Consider the following 22,731-nt stretch of genomic DNA (forward strand, 5'->3'; position numbering starts at 1 on the left):
CACCATGTGGTTGCTGGGAATTGAACTCAAGACCTCTGGAAGAGCAGCCAATGCTCTTAACCTCTGAGCCATATCTCCAGCCCTCATCACCAGTTTTAGTGCAACCCAAAGTTCCTTAGATCACAACAAGCATGCATACAGCAGGAGCACTGAACAAATTTCACAGCTGCCTACTGTGTGCATCGACTGTAAACGGAGTAAAAATCAAGTCTACAACTTGGAAAGAGACTGAGCAGCTTAGAAGGGACAATTACAAGAACACTTAGTGTTTCAATTAGTCAAACACCCACAGTCATACGGTTTGAAAGAAGAATAATTACATCTATATCATAGTATCAAAGTATTTTCACTTTAAAAAGTGTTTAATAATAATCTAAAATCAATTTCTTTTGTTTTTGGTTTTTCAAGACAGGGTTTCTCTGTGTAACTTTGGAGCCTGTCCTGGAACTCACTCTGTAGCCCAGGCTGGCCTCGAACTCACAGAGATCCACCTGGCTCTGTCTCCCAAGTGCTGGGATTAAAGGCGTGTACCACCACCGCCCAGCTAAAATCAATTTCTTAATTATGTCATTTTTCCAAGTATTTTTAAAGCCAATAAGCAATATCATCCTATATGTGAAAATGTGACTTTTCCCCATTTTTATTAATATACATTAACTGTATAGAACATGAGTTTCATTACGACATTTTCCTAACAGCATTTCATATAGCATACTCTATCACATTATCTCTCATTGCCCTCTTTTGCCCCCACATCTTCTCCCTTCCACCGGTTCCCTTCTTCTCCCAAAATAATCACCCCTCTGATAGCTGTGATTTCAACTCACACAGGAAGAAATGTCCAGTTTCCTGGTGCTGTAAATATACCAACTGAATTAATCAAATTCTATTCATTCTGACTGAATATTTTCTGACAAAGTTCCTTCGAGAGTAAGGGCTTAAGAAAAGTAGAGAGAAGGGATGGATGAGAGAAATGAATAAAGTAAACAGAGAGGCAAGAGAAGGATCAGAAGTGACCCAGCAGAACTCACTGCAGCATAAACTTGAAGATCATCATGGTGGCCCAGAACAGAGTCACTGAGCAACACCTTTTTTTTTTTCTTTTTTTCTGGAAGCTAGGCATGATATTGGTGCCCAAAGACCATACAGGCTAAAAACTGGATGTATGTGGAAGTCACAGGGATCTGAGAGGGAAGAAACAGGCCACCTGTTAAGCAAAGCAAAGAATACACAATCTGCAACCTGTGAAAGGATCCGGCAAAGTAAATCAGCCATTCATGTAACATGTTAGCAGCCTGGAAAAACATTTCTTCTATCACTCTGACTGCTGCTGTTGCATAAGCAAATTCCAAGGAAAAAGAAAAAGAAAACCAAAGTAGTCAAATACTTTTCCAAAGCCACAGTATAAGGTCAAATTTACACACAGCAACATTTTTTAAAAGAAATGTGAAATACCTCAGTCTGACCTTCATGTGCACTGGTCTCATGAGTAACTCGAATAGCCTGTAATAAGAATATAAACTATTTACAAAAAAATAAAACAGCTGTATCTACCTTTTAAGTGAAAATAGTAACAAAGCTCAATTTTTACCACCTAAAATCCTGTAATGAGGCGGGAAACTGGAAGAACTTTAGGAGCAATTTAGCACTAAACCTTTCAGAATTATATCTGGATAGGCAAATGAGCCACTGTCCTTTCTACCCACAAATCTCTTAAGCGTTAGGAAACCAACTAGCTCACAGTTTCTAATTTGCAAAGTGCAAGGAAAGGGTCAAATAGCTTCCTTAACTGTTAGAGGCCACACTTAACACTTTATTCCCTTGAGACCTGGAATAAAGTGAGCAGCTCACAGACAGAAACTGAAGAAGCTTATCTCATCTGTCTCTCCAAGGTGCATGCTCCTGCAGCTCTGGCTGAATTTATGCTTACTCATGCATTTCAGTCGGCAATTTAAAAAGGTGGTGCAAAAGGCATGCGTTTATGAGAAGCTAGGGAATTCAGTTATTTGAACTTAATGCTCTAATCATACCCACTATTATTAAAGATGCAGAGAAATGGACACACTAGAAAACCTGGGGTAAAAGTATAACTGTTATACATAGCAATTTGGTGACAAGTATTAAAGCCATAAAGACATGCAAACTGATCAGCAATTTCTCTTCTAGGATAACTATGTTGACACATTTAATGTATGTGATTATATGAAATTAAGGATGGTTCTAAAACCTCAGACACAGTAATATACATTTGCAATAATTTTAAGTAGTGAAAAAGAGAGAGAAAACTCTTAAGATTCCAAACATCATTTTACTGGTTAAATATACTATACAATGGAAAGCTACTCAGCCATTAGAATAATAATGTTAAATATATACTTACTGGTGTTAATACGTTTGTGATAAGTGAAAAAAGCAAGTTATAAAACAGTATTACAGTGTGATCAAATTTTTAAAAAAATATTGTGTATATACATACATGTTCCCTATAAAAATATCAATGATAGCTACCTTTCACTGGTAGAATTATTGGCAACTGTCATGTTATTTTACTTTTATGCAAAATAAGGATTTCTTATGAAATTTCCAGGTTTTTAAAACTTAAAGTAACTAAAGTATTTTGGAACACTAGACACTATAATAAATGTATATCATATTGCTTTTCTAATTTCAAAGAACATCATCTATTGATAGTACTAAAAGACAAAAATCCTTCAGAAAAAAATAATTTCAAAACTAATAAATGCTTAGAACAATCATTTCAAACTGGATTAGAGAGTACAGTTATTAATTTGCAAACTATATATATTTGCTCATTCTGCCCTGGACACAGAACTGTCAACTGAACAACATTATAGATATTTAAAAGCCCTTGTAATGGATATGATTTTTCCCCCAACTATAGTTTCAAGACAAACCACTAAGAGAACCTACAATCCTGTAACGTTGCCCAGGGATGAGGTCAAGACAGAAAGAAGGTACTGACATCATAGTTCTCCAGGTATTTGGCTCTTTCTTCAGGGCTCATTGACACAGACTCCTCTAGGAATTTTTTCAATGTTGATCCAGATTCTGAGAATGTCAAAATGATTAAAATTTTAAGTTTAATTACAGAAAAAAACTAACAACAAGAAGTAGTGCAGTATTTCCTTAGGTAAAAATCTAAGACTCTTGGGATAAATAACAAAGTCAAATGTTCTTTTGCTGAGCCTGTTCATCAACAATATGAAAAAATGGGAGGGATTAATATCCTTCTCTCCTGGCTTCATGTATATTCCCATAACAAAAGAAGAGATGCATTGCTTTATCGTTTGAGAGAGTTAGAGCACCCCCTACTGTTCAATCAAGTTAACACATCTGAAGGGAAAAGCGGATGGAGAAAGACTCACCAAAGTGCATCTTGTCTTTGTTGTTTGCAATGGCGTGGATTAGTCCAATCGTCCCGCAGGCATTGCTGATGGTTTGCTTCATGAAATACACTGATGACGTAACATCTTGTCCTCGAGATTTTATTTTTTCTTCCTCTTCTGTCCTGAACACTTCATACTATTGGGGAAAAAGTCAATAGTCCACATGCAAAAACCACACACTAAAAAGAACACTCGAGTTTGTAAAGGATATGAAATGATGAGATTTAGATTAAATAAGAAAAGCTTTAAGGTAAGATCATAACATTATCACCTACCAGACTGACAAAAGACAATGGACTCTGTGTCAATAAAGACGTGAGAAAAAGGACAGTCTTGAATTATTTACTTTACTCGTTGCTTGCTTCCAGACAAGGGTTTCCCTGTGTTGTCCAGGTTGGTCTGGAACTTCTGAGCTCAAATGATTCTCCTGCCTCAGCCTTTCAAGCATGGACTGCAGGCATATTCGATGACACTCAGCATCATATGCCATTGTTAAAAGTAGTCATTGGTACAACCATACTAGAAGGCACATAGGAATCTGTATTAACACTTTCAATGTGCACACCATCTAACAATTACCTTTGCAATAGCTTGGTTTAAAATATAATCTTCAAATGTACAACCAGCAATGGGAGTGTAAGTCTACGGTAGTGCTGGCCTAGCATGCATGAAGCCAAAGGTTCAATCCCCAGCAACACAGATAGAGACACACAGACACACACACTGAATAAAACAAACAGGTATATCTACATATTTTATTTTAAAAACTGAGTGAGAAGGAGAAAGGAAAGCAGAAAGATGACTGCTTCTGCTAACTGAGCGTCTACAATTTTGAGAGTCCAAGAGAGCAGAGGTAAGCAAAGTGCAGAGCACACAGCTAAACCTGCCCACTCCTGTTTTCATGAAGTAAAATTGTATTAATGTACTGATATGGCTATCTGTCTACAGTTGAGAAGTTAGAGGCTTCGATGCCTATAGTAAAGCCAAAACTGTTATCATTTGGTCTTTTACAGAAGTCTTTCTGATCCGCAAAATAAAGGATACAAATGATATCTATAGAAAACCCAGAGTTTAAAAGTGATTCTAGGGCCTGGAGAGATGGCTCTGAAGTTAAGAGCACTTCCTGTTCTTCAAGAGTTCTGGGTTTAATTCAGAGAGCCCACAAGGTGGCTCCTAAGTGGCTGTAACTCCGGTTCCAGAAGTTCGAATGCCCTCTTCTGGCTTCCTTGGGCACTGCACATGCATGCATACAGGCAAAATACTTATACACATAAAATAAAAATAATCTAAAAAATAATAAGTACTTCTGAGAACAAATGTATCTATGTTTAAAAATAATTTATGAATGTACTTCTAAATCAGAGTTTTAAGCAATATCTTCAGAGGGTGCCAACATTAATTCACTCATTTAAACTGATTTTTTAAAAAAGCTGAGTATATCAGGGTCTCAATGTTGAAGTGTTTATGTAGTTCTATCATTTAGTTTGCTGTTTAATGCTAATGCTGACAAAGTAAAATAAGGCCTGGTAACTTCTAAAGATTTAATATTAAGAGGGAAAGCCTAAAATGACACAAGGTAGAAGAAGAAGAACAAAAACCACCAAGGAAAGGGGAAAAACACTAAACAACCAAGTACAAAGACACAAATATCATATATATTAAATGTATAACCTCTTTACCTATAATCCCCTGGCTGGTAAGTAATAATAAGAACACACTTGAAACACCATTACTGACTTTATAGAAATGTACTGAAGTACCCAGGTCAATTCCGTTGGTGTTTGAATAAGTATTTTCAACTTCATATTAAATTTCCAAATTCAGAGTCACAAGACTGAAATACTTTGTATTTCCCAAACATGTACTATGTACTAGACGACCTCTCAATGTTTGTAATTTGCCACTTTTGAGAAGAAACGTGATCTACCAAATTAGAAGAGATACCCAAAAGTGGTAGATACCTCTTATATAAGCATCCATCCATACTGATATAAATTACCTACTTTTATAAGTACAAACACTTTAAAACGTGTGTGGAAGGGGTTGTTGTTTGCTGCCTGTTTTTTCTTCCTTTTCCCGTTTTCATTTTGGTGGTGCTGGCAATGAAAACTGTGTTCTTGCTAGTAATAAGTCACTGGTGTTGATTAGGACTGTACGCTTTTTAAATGCTGATGACTCACTAAAGGAAGACAGGAGCTAACTCATTTTTGCCAAAAAAGTAGATCATGGAAATCACTAGTTTCAGAAATTCCGATTCAAACAACAGCTCATTTTGCCCCCACACGAGGTCAGTGCATTCTGACCTCACATAGCATCGCCTAAGAAAGCCCAACTATGTCTAGCATGCTGACACACGCCTATGTCAGCCTTTTGTGTCCTGCACCATAGCACTGTATCAGGACATTAAAAGACCCCAGATATAATTTTAGCATCAAGAAGCCAAGCAGGATTACAAAATAGAGGCTAACCTGGAACTACATACTGGGATCCTATTTGAAAATAACAACAACAAAAAACCTAAAATATAAGAAGCCAAAGCTATAAACAAGTCTCAGTCTCTCTCTCTCTCTCTCTCTCTCTCTCTCTCTCTCTCTCTCTCTCTCTCTCTCTCTCAATGGCTAATTATTCCCGGAGTCTGAGGATCGATCTCTAATGCTTATTTAGTAATCAAAAAAGACACAACATTGGACTAATACAGTAAGATTTTGTCTTAACTCTCCCACAAGTTTCAGATTAAGCAAAACCCATGACTAAATTTGTTTGATCTAAAACTAGTAATTTAAGAAACTCCTACAGAGACCATGTACGCAGTGCAAACTTTAATCCCACTACTCTGGAGGCAGAAGTAGGGAATCTGTGAGCTCAAGGTCAGTCTGTTCTATACAGTGAACTCTAAGTCAGCCAGGACTACATAGTGAGACCCTGTTTCAAAAAGAAAAAGAAAAATCCTAACTAAATTTCTATGACTGTTACAAGTATGGAGAAAACAGTTTATTGAGTAATTTGTTTTGTAGAGCCCTCACAGAGGAGGCAGAAGACTTTCAGTGTTATTTATCCTCAGGGCAACTATGGATTTGTGTCACCAAGCAGCAACTCACTGCATTTTGGTGACCTAGGCGGATCTGTCCTCAGAGCAGCATGACTTGAGTGTGCACCTGTCAATTCATCCACATCTCAGCTCTCCCACACTGCCACAAGCACGTCTCCATTTTCACAAGGCCTGAGTTCATCTTAGTGTTCCAAGGTTAAAGTCAGACTACAAGGATGTTCTAAACTGCACTTAACGTTCCAACTCCACTCCATGCACACTGAAATGCAGAGACTAGTATTTCAAAACAGACCTAAGGTAGCTATTTTTCATGCTCAATATTCTGTCAATTTAACTGTATCTAAGCTTAGCAATGTTCCTCAAATTAAGTCTGTATTGAAAATAATAGGATCCACGTCATCAGTTTCCCCTACTTCCTTAAAATAAACAAAGGAGGTCTGTTTTTATAAACATAATCAAAATAACTTATATGCTTTATAAGTTGAAAACCTGAATATTCTTTATTCATATGTTTTTTAATAAATATCTACTTAAAATTTCAAAGAATAGGCCAGGCAGTGGTGGGGCATGCCTTTAACCTCAGCACTCGGGAGGCAGAGGTGGGAGGATCTTTGTGAGTTCGAGGCCAGCCTGGTTGACAAAGTGAGTTTCAGGACAGCTATAACTGTTACACAGAGAAACCCTGTCTCAAAAAAGCAACAAAACAAAACAAAAAAAACAAAGAATATTCATGAGAATGTTATTAAATGCTACATTAAACCAAAGCCAAGGCAAAAAAAAAGCTGAAGGTAAAAGACCAACACAGAGCTTTATTGTCAACCTTTAATCTAAATCTTTTATTTTATTTAAATCTTCATTTATCTAAATCTAAATTTTCTATTTTAATAAGACCTTAAGATTTCCTTACTTCTTAGTTTGCTGATTATATGCAAAAAAGGCATTATTTGTTTTTAAAGACCATTTTTAACTCAGTATCAACAATCTGCATTTATCAGAAACTATGTATCTGCTTTACAATTACCTTTTCTGTGATAGGGAAGAGGAGTAACACTGCACACACTGGTCTTGGTACCATGCTGAGAAGTTCAGGCTCCATCCCATACACATCAACAAACTGCCAGTTAGGATGCAGGCCTAACTGTTTGAGGAACTAGGAAAAGGAAAGCAGCAGAAGTTAAGTGGTAAAGGAAAACCTGCAGAATATTAACAGGGAAATGATAACAACAAGTACGTGCAGCATCTATACAAAGTATATGGAAAGGACTGTGGTCAAATATTACTGATGTTCAGTAAGAATAAAGATGGCACTGTCAAAACACAGCATGCACACCATAAATACACATAATCCTTATTGTCAGGTACACCACAGTCTGAGAGGTGAAAAAACACAGAAAAGCAAGTCTACAATGAATAGGGTAGGATAACAGCAATTTATATCACATAACAGTTAAAACTCATAACATATTAAACAAATCTGTTCTCAAAATCTATTACTTTGGTATTGAGTATGTTAGCCAGAACTTCACAAAATACATACAAGTCACCTTAAGAACTTATTTCCAGCCTTTATTGCATCAATTAAACAATGAATTATTTTAGTGCATCAACAGTTTACCCTGATATCCAAAAATAACTCCTGGAGTTTAATGACAGAGAGCTAAGTATTTTATCAACAAGCAAAAAGTAACATGGCACACAGACACGTGCAGGCAAAATAAATAAATAAATAAATAGATAGATAGATAAATAAATAGAAATACAGATAAGAATCTCTCTGGGAAAAAAGTACATGGCATGTATTACATCACCTCTCCATCAAGCTGCATAGTCTAAAACTACATAGAAAGCAAGGGCCTCTCTACTATGTCCATTCTTCACCACATTACTAATAATTTCAGGGTTAGTAATGTTCACAGGCATATTTGAAAATATTTTCCTTTCCCTTTTTCATTTCCTCTAAATGTACTGTTCTAGGCCAGTCTTAATATTCGACCCTACCTAGAAACAAACAAACAACAACAAAAAAAGATTTAAAAAAAGGCTCAGTGTTAACACAAGAAATCCTTATCTTTTCCCATTGATAAGGACGTATACCTGGCCAAACCAGGTATTGCTTGAACTGAAATGAATACACTTTAATAGATAACTTTGCCATCTGTATGACTGCATGTTACTTAAGCTTGTTCATGCTGAAATGTGGTGATATTTTATTTGTATGTTAATAAAAAAAGTTTGCCTGGAGATCAGAGGACATAGCCAGCCATAAACAAAAGTCAGGCAGTGGTAGCACATGACCTTAATCCGATTACACGGCAAGCAGAGTCTCTGTGTGTTCAAGGAAACACTAGGGAACAACCAAGCATGGTGACACATGCCTCTAATCCCAGTACCAACTATAGAGACCTGGAGGTCTGTACAGACAGGTAGTGACAAGGGTGACGTAGCTGGGCTAAGAGCCAATGAGAGGGCAGAACAGCAAGGCAATAAAAGCCTGGGTAGACAGGAAGTAGCTCTCTCTTGGGAAGCTACAGTGGCGTAGTGAGTTAAGGTTGGCTGGTGTCTCTCACTATTTCCCTGATCTCTACGGCTTTCACTCCTATTTTGGCTCTGTGTTTCTTATTTAATAAGACCGTTTAGAAATTTGTCTACACTGAACATTCAATGTATACTCCTTTTTCTGCCAGTTAAAGAAGATTGGGACATTTAGCTCCTTATCTACAATGTGATGTTCATTAAATCAACTCTGCATATTACTCTGACAGGACTGACATCTGTGAAGCAGGCAGGCATGGGGAGTTCAGCAAACCTAGGACTCTACTTGGTGTGGGCTATCCATCCACCTCTCTTCTGATAACAAACTTGACAGCCATTTATGTATTATACAAATACCCCTTTCAGGCTGGAGAGATGGCTCAGCGGTTAAGAGAACTGGCTGCTCTTCTAGAGGACCTGGGTTCAATTCCCAGCAACCACATGGCAGCTCACAACTGCCTATAACTACAATTCCAGGGGATCTGACACCCTCACACAGACATACATGCAGGCAAAACACCAATGCACATAGAAATAAATAAATCATAAAAAAAAAACAAATACCCCTTTCTCTGAACAATGTACCTAGCAACCTGTTAGCATGCACAGCTCACTCCAAAGAAAGGAAAGGACAATCCAGTCTGAACTGCTTTTGGGTACATGTGCAGTAAAGCAAACTGTGTACTTAAAGTGAACTTATAGGGAGATTCTTCTATTTACTCTTTTATGTCCATGCATAATTGGGCATGCATATTATTAAAATCAGATGCATTACGGGAAAGGATGTATATAGTGCAGAAATGATCATAACTTAAAATCTGTCAATCAAAATAGAGAACCACCCAAACTACACCCCTAGTAATTAAACTTGGCCTTCTCCTGAACTTATGAAAGGAATTCACAAACAATTGGGACTCTTGAAGGACTTACTCACATAGCCTGCTGTTACCTCAATAGTGTACCTCACCTACTCATCATTTTATTTTAAATAAAAGTATTCCTGCTATCTTTGTAAATCCTTGTGCACTTATTTCAGTGCTTTGAAGAAGATGCCAAGAATCTGGAAAAACCAGGCTGTACCCCAACTTGTAACATCTAATTGTAAGACCTAAAGAGGGCTTAAATTTGTTAATTTTGATGCTCATAAAACCATACTAATATAAAGTTACACAAAATGACACATATGACCCAGTAATTCCATGTGTGTAGTACAAAATAAAGAAACATTGTAACAAGAAAGCAACCTGGACAAAACTGCTCAGTTACTGAAAAGAGACTTTAATATAAATCTTTATGTCAGCCAAAGCCAACAAAAACAAGTGCCAAGCAAGACTCAACATCCAAAGGCAGCAACTGTAGTAATCAGACTGACCAGGAACAAGCTACGAACACAACAAAGATTAAACAGCACACTAGCTTAAATCATAAAAATTATTAAATCTTAACAAGAGTGACAATTTACCTTCTCTTTACTCCTGTCACTAAATAATATAACATAAAGAAACTCACTTCAATTACTATCTATTAAGTAGATTAGTTATATATATCCTCTGGCTCCAGGATGCCAGGAGTCACTTACTGGAAACCATCACATAATACAAGGAATAAACAGTTTAAAAGTGCTACAGCTGAGCATGGTGGCAGACAGCTTTAATGCCAGTGGTTGGGAGGCAGAGGCAGGCAGATCTCTGAGTTCAAGTCCAGCCTGGTCTATACTGTAGCTAGAGTTTTCCTGCCTGGCCCACAGTCAGGACAAATCTCTGACACCCGCCAGTCCCACAGCCGCTCAGACCCGACCAAGTAAACACAGAGACTTATATTGGTTACAAACTGTATGGCCGTGGCAGGTTTCTTGCTAACTGTTCTTACAGCTTAAATTAATCCATTTCTATAAATCTATACCTTGCCACGTGGCTTGTGGCTTACCGGTACTTTACATCTTCCTTGTCCTGATGGTGGCTGGCAGTGTCTCCCCCACCCAGCTTCCTGTTCTCTCAATTCTCCTCTCTGTTAGTCCCACCTATACTTCCTGCCTGGCCACTGACCAATCAGTGATTTATTTATTGACCAATCAACAACACATTTGACATACAGACCATCCCACAGCGAGTTTCAAGACAGCCATGGATGCACAATGAGACCCTGTCTTAAAAAACAACAACAAAGTAATTATAAAAATGTCCTGTTTCTATAGAAAACAAACACCAAAGTTGTATTTAAAATAACATATGAAAATTTCAAAAAGATACACTTTGTAAAAGGTCAAGTACAATTAGTTGAACAGTGTACACAGACTTTTACTTTTATTGTCTCTTTTTTTAAAATGTGTTAATTTATAATAGTCAAATTTAATCAGTAAGTTACAAAATCTATAGGATTAGAACATATTTTAACTTAAATCTCCAAAACTAAGAGGAAACTCAAAATAATAGTCTTCAAAAAGAAACTCAGGACTAGGGGAGCTCAGGAGGTAAAGCGCTTGCTTCCTTGTCGTTTGAAGACTTGAGTTCAAGCCTTCAAAATTCATGTAAAAGCTGGGCATGGTGCACACTCTTGTAACACCTCCACACCAACAACAGGACAGGCTAAGACAGGTGAATCCCTGGGCCTTGCTGGCCAGTGTAACCAAATTAATGAGCTCCAGGTTAAAAAAAGGAAAAGGAATAAATTAACTGTGCCCATGAAACGTTTTCACAAAGTAACGACATAAGAAATTGCCTGTACGTGCATTTGTAGAACTGTTACTGTTTGAATCGAGCAGGAATCGGATGTTTATAACTTGTAATACCAAACAGTCTTCTGTCTTTTCTAGTTTAAATACTGGACAATAAAGTAACAACAACAACAAAATTCTAACTGATTAGCTCACTGAAATTTCACAACTCTAAAATTTTGATCAAATTGAGAAATATAATTTATAAATTACAATATGCTGGAATAAAACAATTTTTAGTTTTAAGAGACTACCTGCTAGTAAAAGGAGATGCTATATAAGAAATCTAAGCAGTGTTGATACTATTTAAATACACTTTTATTGTTATGATATGATAATAAATTAGTAATCCTAAAAATAACTTTTAGTTAACATTCTTTATGCTCTATCACAAATTTGTCACCAGATAAGGAATAGTTAAATCCAGGCACTGAGCACACAACTATAGTCTCAGCACTCAGGAGGCTGAGACAGGAGATCAACAGTGCAAGGTCAGCTGACCTATACAGACAGACGCAGTCTCAAATAAATAAATAAATAATATAAATAAGTTTTTCCTTAAAAAAAAAAAAACAAAAACAAAGTAAAAATCAGCGGAGAAGAATCGGTTTCCTTTCAACTTTGTCCTAAAACTGCTTTCTCGAGTCCCATCCCCACAGGTCCTCCCCCAACCCCCAACCCCCACCCCCATCCCCGCCCCAACCTAGAGACAGTGGAGTTGAAGACAGAGCAGGGCCTCAGCTTTTGAAGTGTGCAGTGCAACCACGCTGTCTCTGCTGTAAAGATCTACTCGGGACAGCCTTTGCCCCTGCTTGTTACTAGTTGATTAATGAGTGGAATTATGACATAATTACACTTGTCATAATTACACTGCTTCCTATCACCACCAGTAACCGCAGACTAGTGGTGATTGTTATGCATGGAGCTAGGGAAATAAGTTAAATAAGAAATCGCAGCTTAGGAACTCCCAAAATGAATTTTAACAGACCAACTAAAAATAAAACAAGATCAAATTTCCTCAAGCCAAGAATAGGGAATCACTGAAAATATTTTATGTGAAAGTTAAAAGAAAAAAGTTTTTTTTCATTGCAGGCTCAATATGGCCTAAGTGAAAATTATCAAAGGGAGACACAATGCTGGTTTCCTCAGAAGCAGCATCATTCAGGACAATAAAGCAACAGCCCTCTGTACCAAGCCAAGATGATGCAGCATGGATTATGGAAGAGCCCTGAACACCATTCTCTTTCATAAAGGCTAACGATAAGAGGAGGACCCCAAAGACTACGACCAGAGACCCTAGGATTTGGAGAAACGTCCAAGTGGAAAACACGGTGTGATGGTTTCAGTGAGAATGTCCCCACAGGCTCACGCATCTGAACACCTGGCCACAGTTGGTGGTGGTGGTTGGGGAGATGTGGGAGGTGCGGTCTTGCTCTAGGAAATACACCACTGAAAGCGGGCTTTGACTGTTTATAGTCTGACCCTACTGTCCGTGCTCTGCTTTGTGCTGGAGGGTCAAGATGTGAGCTCTCAGCTTGCTGTTCCGCCCTCATGCCTGGCATCTGCAGCTAACATTCCCCACAGTCACGGACTCTTCTCCCTCTGGAACTGGAACTCTTCTTTAAGTTGTCTTGGTCAAGCTGTTTTACCACAGCAACAGAAAAGTAATACATATGAGCATGCTCAGATAGGACTTAAATTACTGAACCTTGGCCTCAGCTTTAGTAATATCAAGAAAGAGCAATTACATTTGTTCTAGATATTCTGAACGAAAGAACTGATAAACAATTAATTAAAAGTTGTAAGAAAGCAAAATTGTTCTAGTAAAAATAAATATCACTTTACTAATTAAATGTTATTCTCACTGCTATAATAAAAAATACAATAAAACACCTTAGAAGAGAGAATTTTGCTTACTGAAATATCAGGAAAGGATCCAATGGCACACTAAATTCCGAGAACAGTTTTCCAGAGCAGGAAAGCAGCTTTCTATGGGCTACCCACTCTCTGGTAACTATGTGCTGACAGCTCCTTGAGGCCATGAGACACTCACAGCATTTCTGCCATCTCTCTCCTCTCAAGGAACTTACATTTTAGTAGCAAAGAAAAAATAAACACATAGCTGGACATGGTGGCACACACCTTTAATCCTAGCACTCAGGGGGTATAAGCAGGAAGATCTCTGAGTTCGAGGCCAGCCTGGTCTACAAAACGAGCTCCAGGACAGCTAGAGATTAGAATTACACAGAGAGACTCTGTCTCAAAAACAACAAAAAACAAAAAAACCAAAAAAACAAAGAGAAAAGAAACATAAACAAGTAAGATAATTTCACATAGTAAAAATTTTAAAGAAATTAATTGGATATGGTGGCTCATGCTTACAATCTTAGCTGAAGCAAGAAGACTGAGAGTTCAAAGCCAGCCTCAGCTATATCACAAAACCCTATATAAAAAGAAAAACAGCAATAAGAAAAGAAGGGGTGGGGAAGAAGGAGGAAAGGAAAACAAGTATGTCACCAAAGAAAACTGGTTCATCTTGAAATTGAGCCATAAATGACAAAAAAGAAAAAAAAAAGCTGCCATAAAATATCTCAAGTCAAACAACTCAAGGATAGGATAAACAAGGGAAGACTCCGAGTGGGAGGAGCCTCGGCATTTAAACACTGGGCAGAGATGCGCAGCACCTCCTTTCTTATCTGGCCTCAGGGAGGTGCTTGCAGGGTATTCTAACAACAAGCAGTGAGGGCCGCTAGCGTCTGAAGCAGATCCCAGGGGCAGTGTGCATTCTTCTAAGACAGCCCAAAGCGGAGATGGTAGCACACGAAGAACAGGTCTTAGGGAAGAAGAGGAAGCCCAAGAACTTAGACAGCTACAGCAGCCGACAAAGTCAAGGACGGCGGCTTGCACTGTGAAGACAGTCTTCAAGACTAGAAGACTGCAAGAGGCTTAGACACACGTAGAAGAGATGTTAACTAAAGAATCAAAGCCACACAGCATGGCATCTTCCAAACGGCATGGTCAGGCAGAAGAGTCACTAACACTGGCCTGAGCAAAGGATAGCTGGCAATGCTTTTGGAAGACAGAGGAGGAAACCAGTTTAGAGAAGGATGAGGATGGAAATTCACATTTCTTTTTCAGGTCTACTAAGTTTGAGGTATTATAAGCATCCGATGGGAGTATCAAAGAAGTAATTAAATACACAAGAGCTGAGAGGGGCACTGGGCCATCTATATGGTGACAAAGAGTATAAAAGCAACATAACAGGAAGCATCACTAGGGGAAGACTGCTCAAGGCAAAGATTGCTAATCTAGAAGGAACCGTGTTAGTTACTTCTCTTGACAGTGTGACCAGACACCTGACGACGACTTAAAGAAGGAAGGACTGCCTGGCTCACAGTTAGAGGTTGCAGTCCATTGTGGTGGGGACGCCTGGCAGCAGGGACATGATGCAGCTGTCACTCTGTGACTAGTCAGGGAGCAGAGAGGGAAGACTGCTGCTGTCAGCTCTTCTTGTACTTAAAACATTTAGTGTGTGTGTGCACGTGCACGCCATAGCAACCTCTGGAGGATAACTTCCCAGAGTTGGTGCTCTCTCTCTCTCTGTCGTGTGGGTCCCACAGATCATTCTCAGGTCATCAGGCTTGGGAGCAAGCACCTCTACCTGCTGAGCCACCTCGCCCACCACTTTCCATTTTCATTCAGTCCTAGACTCTAGACCATGAAATGATACCCACATTTTGGGTGGGTCTTCCCACCTCTCGAGTAAACCTAATCTAAAAAGTCCTCATCACAGATATACACACCAAGTTGACAATCAAGGTTAACCTCACAGAGGAATTCCTGAGGAACTCCATTGAAGGTAGAAGGGAGATGACTAAGACATAACTGGAGAACTAGAAAAATTACAATTATCAGAAAAGTCAAGCCAGGCGGTGGTGGCGCACGCCTTTAATCCCAGCACTCGGGAGGCAGAGGCAGGCGGATCTTTGTGAGTTCGAGGCCAGCCTGGTCTCCAGAGGGAGTTCCAGAAAAGGAGCAAAGCTACACAGAGAAACCGTGTCTCGAAAAACCAAAAAAAAAAAAAAAAAAGTCAAAATGGAAGCATGATGTTTCAAGGATAGAACAGGTTATTCTTCCAATGTCACTAAAAGGCCATGAGACACAATAACAGAAAAGCAGTCCATGGGTACGTCAGAAGTGTGATCACTAGTAAACTGATAAAAGAAGTTACTATGTGTGGTGGTTTGAAAGAAAATGGCCCCAAAGGGAGTGGTACTATTAGAAGGTGTGGCCTTGTTGGAGGAACCGTGTTACTGTGGAGACAGGTTTTGAGGTCTCATATATGCTCAAATCATGCCTGTTGAGACAGTTTACTTCCTCTTGCCTTTGGATCGAGATATAAGGACTCTCAGCTCCAGCTCCATGTCTGCCTGCATGCTTCCTTGCTTTCCACCATGACGAAAATGGACTGAACCTCTGAACTGAGAGTGAGCCACCTCAATTAAATGTTTTCCTCCTAAGAGTTGCTGTGGTCATGGTGTCTCTTTAGAGCATAGAAACCCTAACTGAGGCACTAGGAAATGGTGGGGATGGAAGCAAGTTAGACAAGAGTCAAGACAGGACAGAGGTGAGATGGTGGCTCCAGCAGGGACAGATGATGCCTTGGGCAACTTACAAAGCAGGAAACAGAAGGGAGGCAGAAGCTTCGGAAGACAGAGTATCAAAGTCTGTTTCCCAACAGTGGGATCTACTTACAAGAGAACTACGCTATTATTGTTTGGTAATCATCTAGGAGATGGCCTCCAACTTTGTTTCTACCTTTGAGCATTTACATTAAATAGCAAAACTATGTCAAAGTATTGCTTAAGTTTCCTTTAGATATGAAACAAGAAAATGTTACTTCCTCAATAACATCACAACTAAGAATAATTTTAGGGAGGTTCCCTATTTTTAAAAAAATCATAATTTTTCTAAATTACAACTTAGATGGATAGATAGACAGACAGATAAGCAGACATGGATGGATGGATGGATGGATGGATGGATGGATAGATAGATACATATATGATAGACAGACAGACAGACCATACTCGAATCACAAAAAAAAAATTACATGTCAAGTCTAGTATAATGGTTACCCAGGATATCAACTATACTTCCTGTTGCCTTTAAATCTTTATTTTATTCTTTAAAAAATTGTAATTCTTAATGCTCAGTTATCTGCAACTTTCCACCAGCTACTTTTACCTATTTAAATATATATATGTAAATAAGGTAGAGCTTAAATTCTTTTTTTAAATGATTTTATTTTAAGCCCAATCTGTAGCATGGCAAAATATCTTTAAAGGGGTTGACAGGATACTAACAAAAAAAGAAAGGAAGAAAGGAAGAAAGGAAGAAAGGAAGAAAGAAAGAAAGAAAGAGTCACTGTCTGCCAGATCTGCTACGACAGAGGGATACTAGATGACACCTAGCAGTTAACACTAACCTTCATGCTGTAGACATACAATGAGTGTCCTAATGTAGCACCAGGCATCATCACAGAATAAAACAGAACTTGCTCAAACTAAGAGTTAATATGGCCTGTAACTGCCAGATGGTTAGCACAGTGAAATCAAGATTAGGCTCCTCTTGTGATCCCATTAGGCTAAAGAAATAAGAAAAACCAGGGAGGGGTGGGCCAGGTGTGGTGCTTGTAACCTACAGGAGGGAGGCGGGCAAAGGCAAGACTGTGAATTCAAGCCCTGCTGGGATAAATCTCCAAATCACTAGTCAGTTAATCAAATTTCCACTCATTTTTCCATCCTCAGTCCTGTGCAAAACATGGACACTAATGAAACACAAAAATTCTGGTTAAAGCTAACTACTAAGATACTTGCCCATTTTCTAAATAAAAACACATTATCCAATAATGAAAAAAAAAAATTAAGACCGTCTCACTCTGTAAAAGGTTGTCTCAAACTTTTGATTCTCCTGCCTCAGTCTCCCAGGTGCTAGCATTATACCTGCAAGCCACCATATGTGGCTTAAAAAAAAAATTTAAACCAAGCCACACCAAAGCACAGCAGACACGGCATACAGTTATATCTCTGGTTAAGTCAGTTCAAAAGGGCCTCCTGTCACTATCCAACCCAAGTTCCGACCCCAACACCTTGTTAATTTTTTTTTTTCTTTTTTAGGTTTTTTGAGACGGATTTCTCTGCATAGTTTTGGTGCCTGTCCTGGAACTAGCTCTGTGGACTAGGCTGGCCTCGAACTCACAGAGATCTGCCTGCCTCTGCCTTCCAAGTGCTGGGATTAAAGGCTATTAATTTTTTTCAGTGCACTTATAACAACTGCTAAAGATTTATTTTGTTTTAATTTCTGTCTTGCCATTGGATAGAAAAACAAGAATATTTTAATCACCAAAGCATAACTAGCACCTGTTCAGACAACTGGCCATGCAAAAGGTAACCTCAAAATATTGTTTAATTAATATAAGTAAATGCATTTTATAATTTATCAAAGTCATCTAGGAAGGAGGTTCTATACCAGCTGAATCATAGGCTTTAAGTGTCCAGTTATATAAACTTATTTATTGGTTGCTTAAAACAATAAATAGTATCATTTTAAAGGTTTTTTAATCAATTGATAAGACTAATCACACCGATTGATTTGAATGGTAAATCACTCTTCAACATAAGAAAAAGCTGTTCTTGGTTACATGTTTATGCTTTTCTATAGCTATTGTTGAAGGCTTTTAGAGCCATATTCACAAGACATGTAAGTCCACAGTTTCTATTCTTATGGTTTGGGCACCAGAGTAATACTGGCCATATCTCTGCTCCTTTATTTTTTATATAGAATTAGTTTTACTTCTTTCCATGATCATCTCAAGAAATACTTAAAAAAAAAAAAAAAAACCCACTTGGGGAAATTAAACATTAATTCATAATAAAAAAACCTTTACAAATTAGGAAAAAGTGGGAACTTCTTTAGCCTGAGAAAGAAGACTCTCCGAAATACCTATAGCTGCCACAATTAGAACAAAAGAGTAAAGCTTCCCCAACTAAGACGAGAAACAAGCTGCCTCAAATTCATATGTAAGGTATTTATTTCCAAGTGCAATAAGACAAGAAAAGGAAATAAAGCTGTTTAGAATGGGAATAAGCATCTGACTGCAGAGAACACAACTGTTTAGAAATCCTCAAAGAACCTACAAAAAAGGGAGAGACACACTGCAACTAATACATGGATTTAGCAAGGTAGAGGATATGGGCACATTTTTAAATTAGATTTCTATACATAGCAAAGAACTCAAAAATAAAACTTTAAGGCAATACCATTTACAAGAACACCCCAAAGCCATCAAATCGGTAGGTATATAACAAAATTTTTCCAAGAGCGATGTGTTCAAACAATCAAACACTGACATAAGAAGTCAAAAGCCTAAGTAATGAGATAGACACACTTCCTTCAGAGATTACAAGATCCAAGGCAATAAAGATACATTCCTTGAAACACATCTATCCACTTGACACACTCACCATCAACTGCTGTAGAAACTGACAAGGATTCTAAAATGTATCTGAGAGGTAAAGTAAATAGAAAAGCCTAAACAATTCTGAAAAGGGACAATGTTGGATTCATACTATTTGAGGACTTAGAAAGCTACAATAACTAGGATGGTAGTGGTAAAAAGACGGGCCAATGGAACAAAGATATTTACCTATCAGTAAAGTGTAAAAATGAGTTTGGATTACAACTGGAATAAACATCTCTTTCTATGCACAGAAGTTGCAAATTCTGATTTCCTCAGACTTATGATTTTTCTCTTGACAAAGAAAATAAAATGTGTTGGGAAAAGAGATGAGCAAATCTCAAAAGGGTGAGAAGCAAAGAATGTTGACATCCTCAGGAAAAGGTACTGTGAGCAGTAATACGAACGGTAAGTGCTGCGTTTTAGTCACCTTACTAAGGAGGTAAGAACTGAGATAGTAACAAAAACATACAATAAACTCAAACAAGATAAAGGGAGTTGAGCCAGTGAGTAAAGGCCCTTGCCAGCATCAAGCATGAGGACCTGTGTTTAATCTCAAAGCCCCACCTGAGGGAAGGAGTGAACTATTGGCCTCTGAACCTCCACGTGCACATCACCCATCCACACACAAAATAAATAAGTGTAATAAAAATGTTGTGAAAAAAGACAAAGGATGTCACCTCTAACATAAAGCCTGCATGCTTTATATAAGGAATGTGCTTAAAAGCTTTGAAAATCAAAATCCATTTAAAAATAAAACAAAACCAACAAACAAAACCAACAAACAAAACCAACACCTGGAGGTGAGGAGCAGGCTTGAGACACAGTCTCAGTCCAGGCTGGAACTCAAAATTCTCCTACCTCAGCCTCCCATATGTTGATACTACAAGCATGGCCACGATGTTTGGCCTCAAAAAAACATGTTTTAAAGGAGATGATAAATCTTTATCCTTTGGTGATGAGAAAGATGGGGGGGGGGGAGGAAAATTACATAACAAACTAAGAGCACGGTCAAAAGTGAACTAAACGTTGAAAGCAGAAAAAAACAGTATATCTAAGACAATACATACATGTGCAAATAAAAAATTAAAACTAATAGCTTTTTTTTTCTAATTTGGGAGCTGATAGGCATCCCCACTTGCCATTTCCTGCCCCAATCTTCAGTATCCAAAACAAAGTTTCTTTTAAGAGTAGCAGGTGGCCAAGAACTGCATGACAACGATTAAACTGGGCTTTGTATGGTACAAAAGGCAACTACATGGTTTTTAAAGACTGGAAGAGAAAGGGGGCGTGGCGGGGGAAGAGAAGCAACTTGATGGTGCAAGAGAAGATTACTGGAAGGTGATTTCATTGTACAGGTTGTTAGATGGAATTAGCCAGAAAACTGGGTGGGCAAGTTTACGAAGCCGGGAGTCGGGAAGTGTTGGCAAATTAGTCACCTAGAATGGACAGGGGCAGGGAACATGCTGGAACGCGACAGCCAAGGAGACAAACGAAGAGGGAAGAGGAACGGGGATACCATGGGAGAGTTCACCAAACCTCAGACCCCCAAGGCCCCAGGCGGCGTTGGTGACCTGGGGTCCCGCGAGGGGGACAGAGAGGTTCACCGGCATCTCCAGGAGCCAGGTGGTGGCCTGAAAGGGGCGGAGCCGCCCACGGCCGCAGACCGGGCGGAGGGAGGGGGGGACCGGACCCTCCCGGGATGAGATCCCTGAATCCTCGGGGATGCCGAGGCGAAGGCCAGAGCAGCGAGGAGGCTGGCGGGGAAGGCAGAAAGGACTCCGGGGTCCGTCCGGGGTGACAGACACCGCACTCACCTGGTTGGTGACCTGAAACGAGACAGAAGAGGGTTTTAGAGACGCGCGCATGCGAACCGGCGCCGGCCTCCCGACTCGCTCGGCCCCGGGCTGCGGCCCCCCGGCCGCGCTCACCTCGGGGTTGGCCTCCAGTGGCAGCCAGCGCTGACCCTCCATGACTGCTCCGCCGGCCGCTCTCCAGCTCTGACAGCCGCTGCCGCCGCCGCCGCCGCCGCTTCCGCCCCCGCGCGCTCCGGCCGGCACCATCCACACGCCGCCCCGCGGGGGGAGCTCAACGGAAAAAGGCCCACAACCCCCGGACTCTTAGCCTCGTCCAACGGAGGCGCAATTCCGTGACGACTGCTATATTGAGCAGATCGATTAAACGGGAGCCATACGATCCATTTCCTATTTCACGAGAGAAACAGAGCCGGAAGCAACGGGGAGCTCCCCTCACACTTGGACTCTCCCTACCCGAGCGAGCACCCGAGTTTTACGCATGCGCCCCATGCGGGCCTGGGCCGCGTGCTTGCAGGCGCTCGCCTTCTTGCAATGCTAACCAGAAACTCTAGGGGGCGCGTCACGGATTCCCGCTGTGAGAGTGGGACGGGTTTGCTAGCCTGAAGAAGACAGCCAAGCCAGAGGTTGACCCCTTGGAATCATGGTGCTCTTGCTTCTTTGTGAGGATACTGAAATGATATGTTGGCCTTATCTGCTACCGCACTGACAGAGATACAGGTAATAGGCAGGTGGTCGATATAGGTGATAGGTAGATAGATACTCAGTTCTGCTTGAGGAACAATACAGAGCCAGTATGAAAGATGAGTCAGACAATGTACTAAGTGTTGGTACAAACGGAAGGACTTTAAGCACGATTTTGAATGTCCCTTCTCCATTACACTAAATTCCAGGATGCAGGATGTAATAAAAATTTCATTTTCTTCACATTTTTAGGGTTTAACTCAGTGGCCAGTGCATAGTAGATTCGCAAAGACTATTTGAGGAATGATGCTGGAGAGGTAGCTGAATGGTAGAGCACTTCTCTATCGTGCATGAAGCCCTGGGTTCCATCTCAGTATCGCAAAAGGTAGGGGAATAGCATGATCGTGTATGCAGAAATATCATTTATCAATCATGTGGGAAATGCAGAAGAGAAAAGTTTACACAATTAAGGTAGCATTCATGGCGACAGAGACGCAGATTCAGATTACAAAGATATTATTACAAGGAGAAATCCTTTTTGATATGTAGGAGTCAAAAATCATGACTCCAGAATTTTGACCTGACATGTTGCTATTTTGTATTCAAGAGAGGGAATTCAGGGAGAGATTAGTTAAGAAGTGGGGGCAATGTTATTACACTAAGATTGCCTTTCTTGGGGAATTTCCAACTCTCCCACACATGTTCTGGCTATTATTTTTATACCTCGATGGCTTTTCCAATCCCTTGACTCCTTCCTATCTTTCCAATGACTTGCTGCAGTATCTGCCCAACATCGTGACTTGGTAAATCTGGCAGTGTCTGGCTCATGATTGGCAGTTACAGTTGTATGATCTCTTGTGGTGCTTGCTACATTCTCAGTCTCTGCTGGGGCTGGTTGGCATGCCAGGGCAATTGCCCGACAACTTGCCTTGCCCCAGACTCCTGAAGTTCTACACTGTGTCTCTCCTTTTACTGCTTGGCTAATACTCCACACAACATCCTTATCCACCTAC

At 39.7% G+C, this 22,731-nt stretch overlaps 1 protein-coding gene across 3 annotated transcripts in view; it reads right to left on the reverse strand.

Annotated features, from left to right (window-relative positions):
- The window catches only part of Uchl3 (ubiquitin C-terminal hydrolase L3), a 48,665-nt gene extending 27,398 nt beyond the window's left edge, over positions 1–21,267 (reverse strand). The window contains exons 1-5 of one of the 3 annotated variants that reach the window (XM_059273259.1): positions 21,152–21,267; positions 7,478–7,606; positions 3,387–3,543; positions 2,984–3,069; positions 1,456–1,503 (exon numbers count right to left, since the gene is read on the reverse strand). In XM_059273259.1, coding sequence (XP_059129242.1) covers positions 1,456–1,503; positions 2,984–3,069; positions 3,387–3,543; positions 7,478–7,606; positions 21,152–21,193 — 462 coding nt within the window. In that variant the 5' untranslated portion in view covers positions 21,194–21,267. Of the gene's footprint in view, positions 1–1,455; positions 1,504–2,983; positions 3,070–3,386; positions 3,544–7,477; positions 7,607–12,404; positions 12,427–21,037; positions 21,114–21,151 lie in introns of those variants that run through there. The other 2 variants (XM_059273261.1, XM_059273262.1) reach the window with 2 other exon arrangements.
- Between the last annotated feature and the right edge of the window lie 1,464 nt (positions 21,268–22,731).

Source organism: Peromyscus eremicus, chromosome 9 (assembly GCF_949786415.1).
Source record: "Peromyscus eremicus chromosome 9, PerEre_H2_v1, whole genome shotgun sequence".
NCBI lineage: Eukaryota > Metazoa > Chordata > Mammalia > Rodentia > Cricetidae > Peromyscus > Peromyscus eremicus.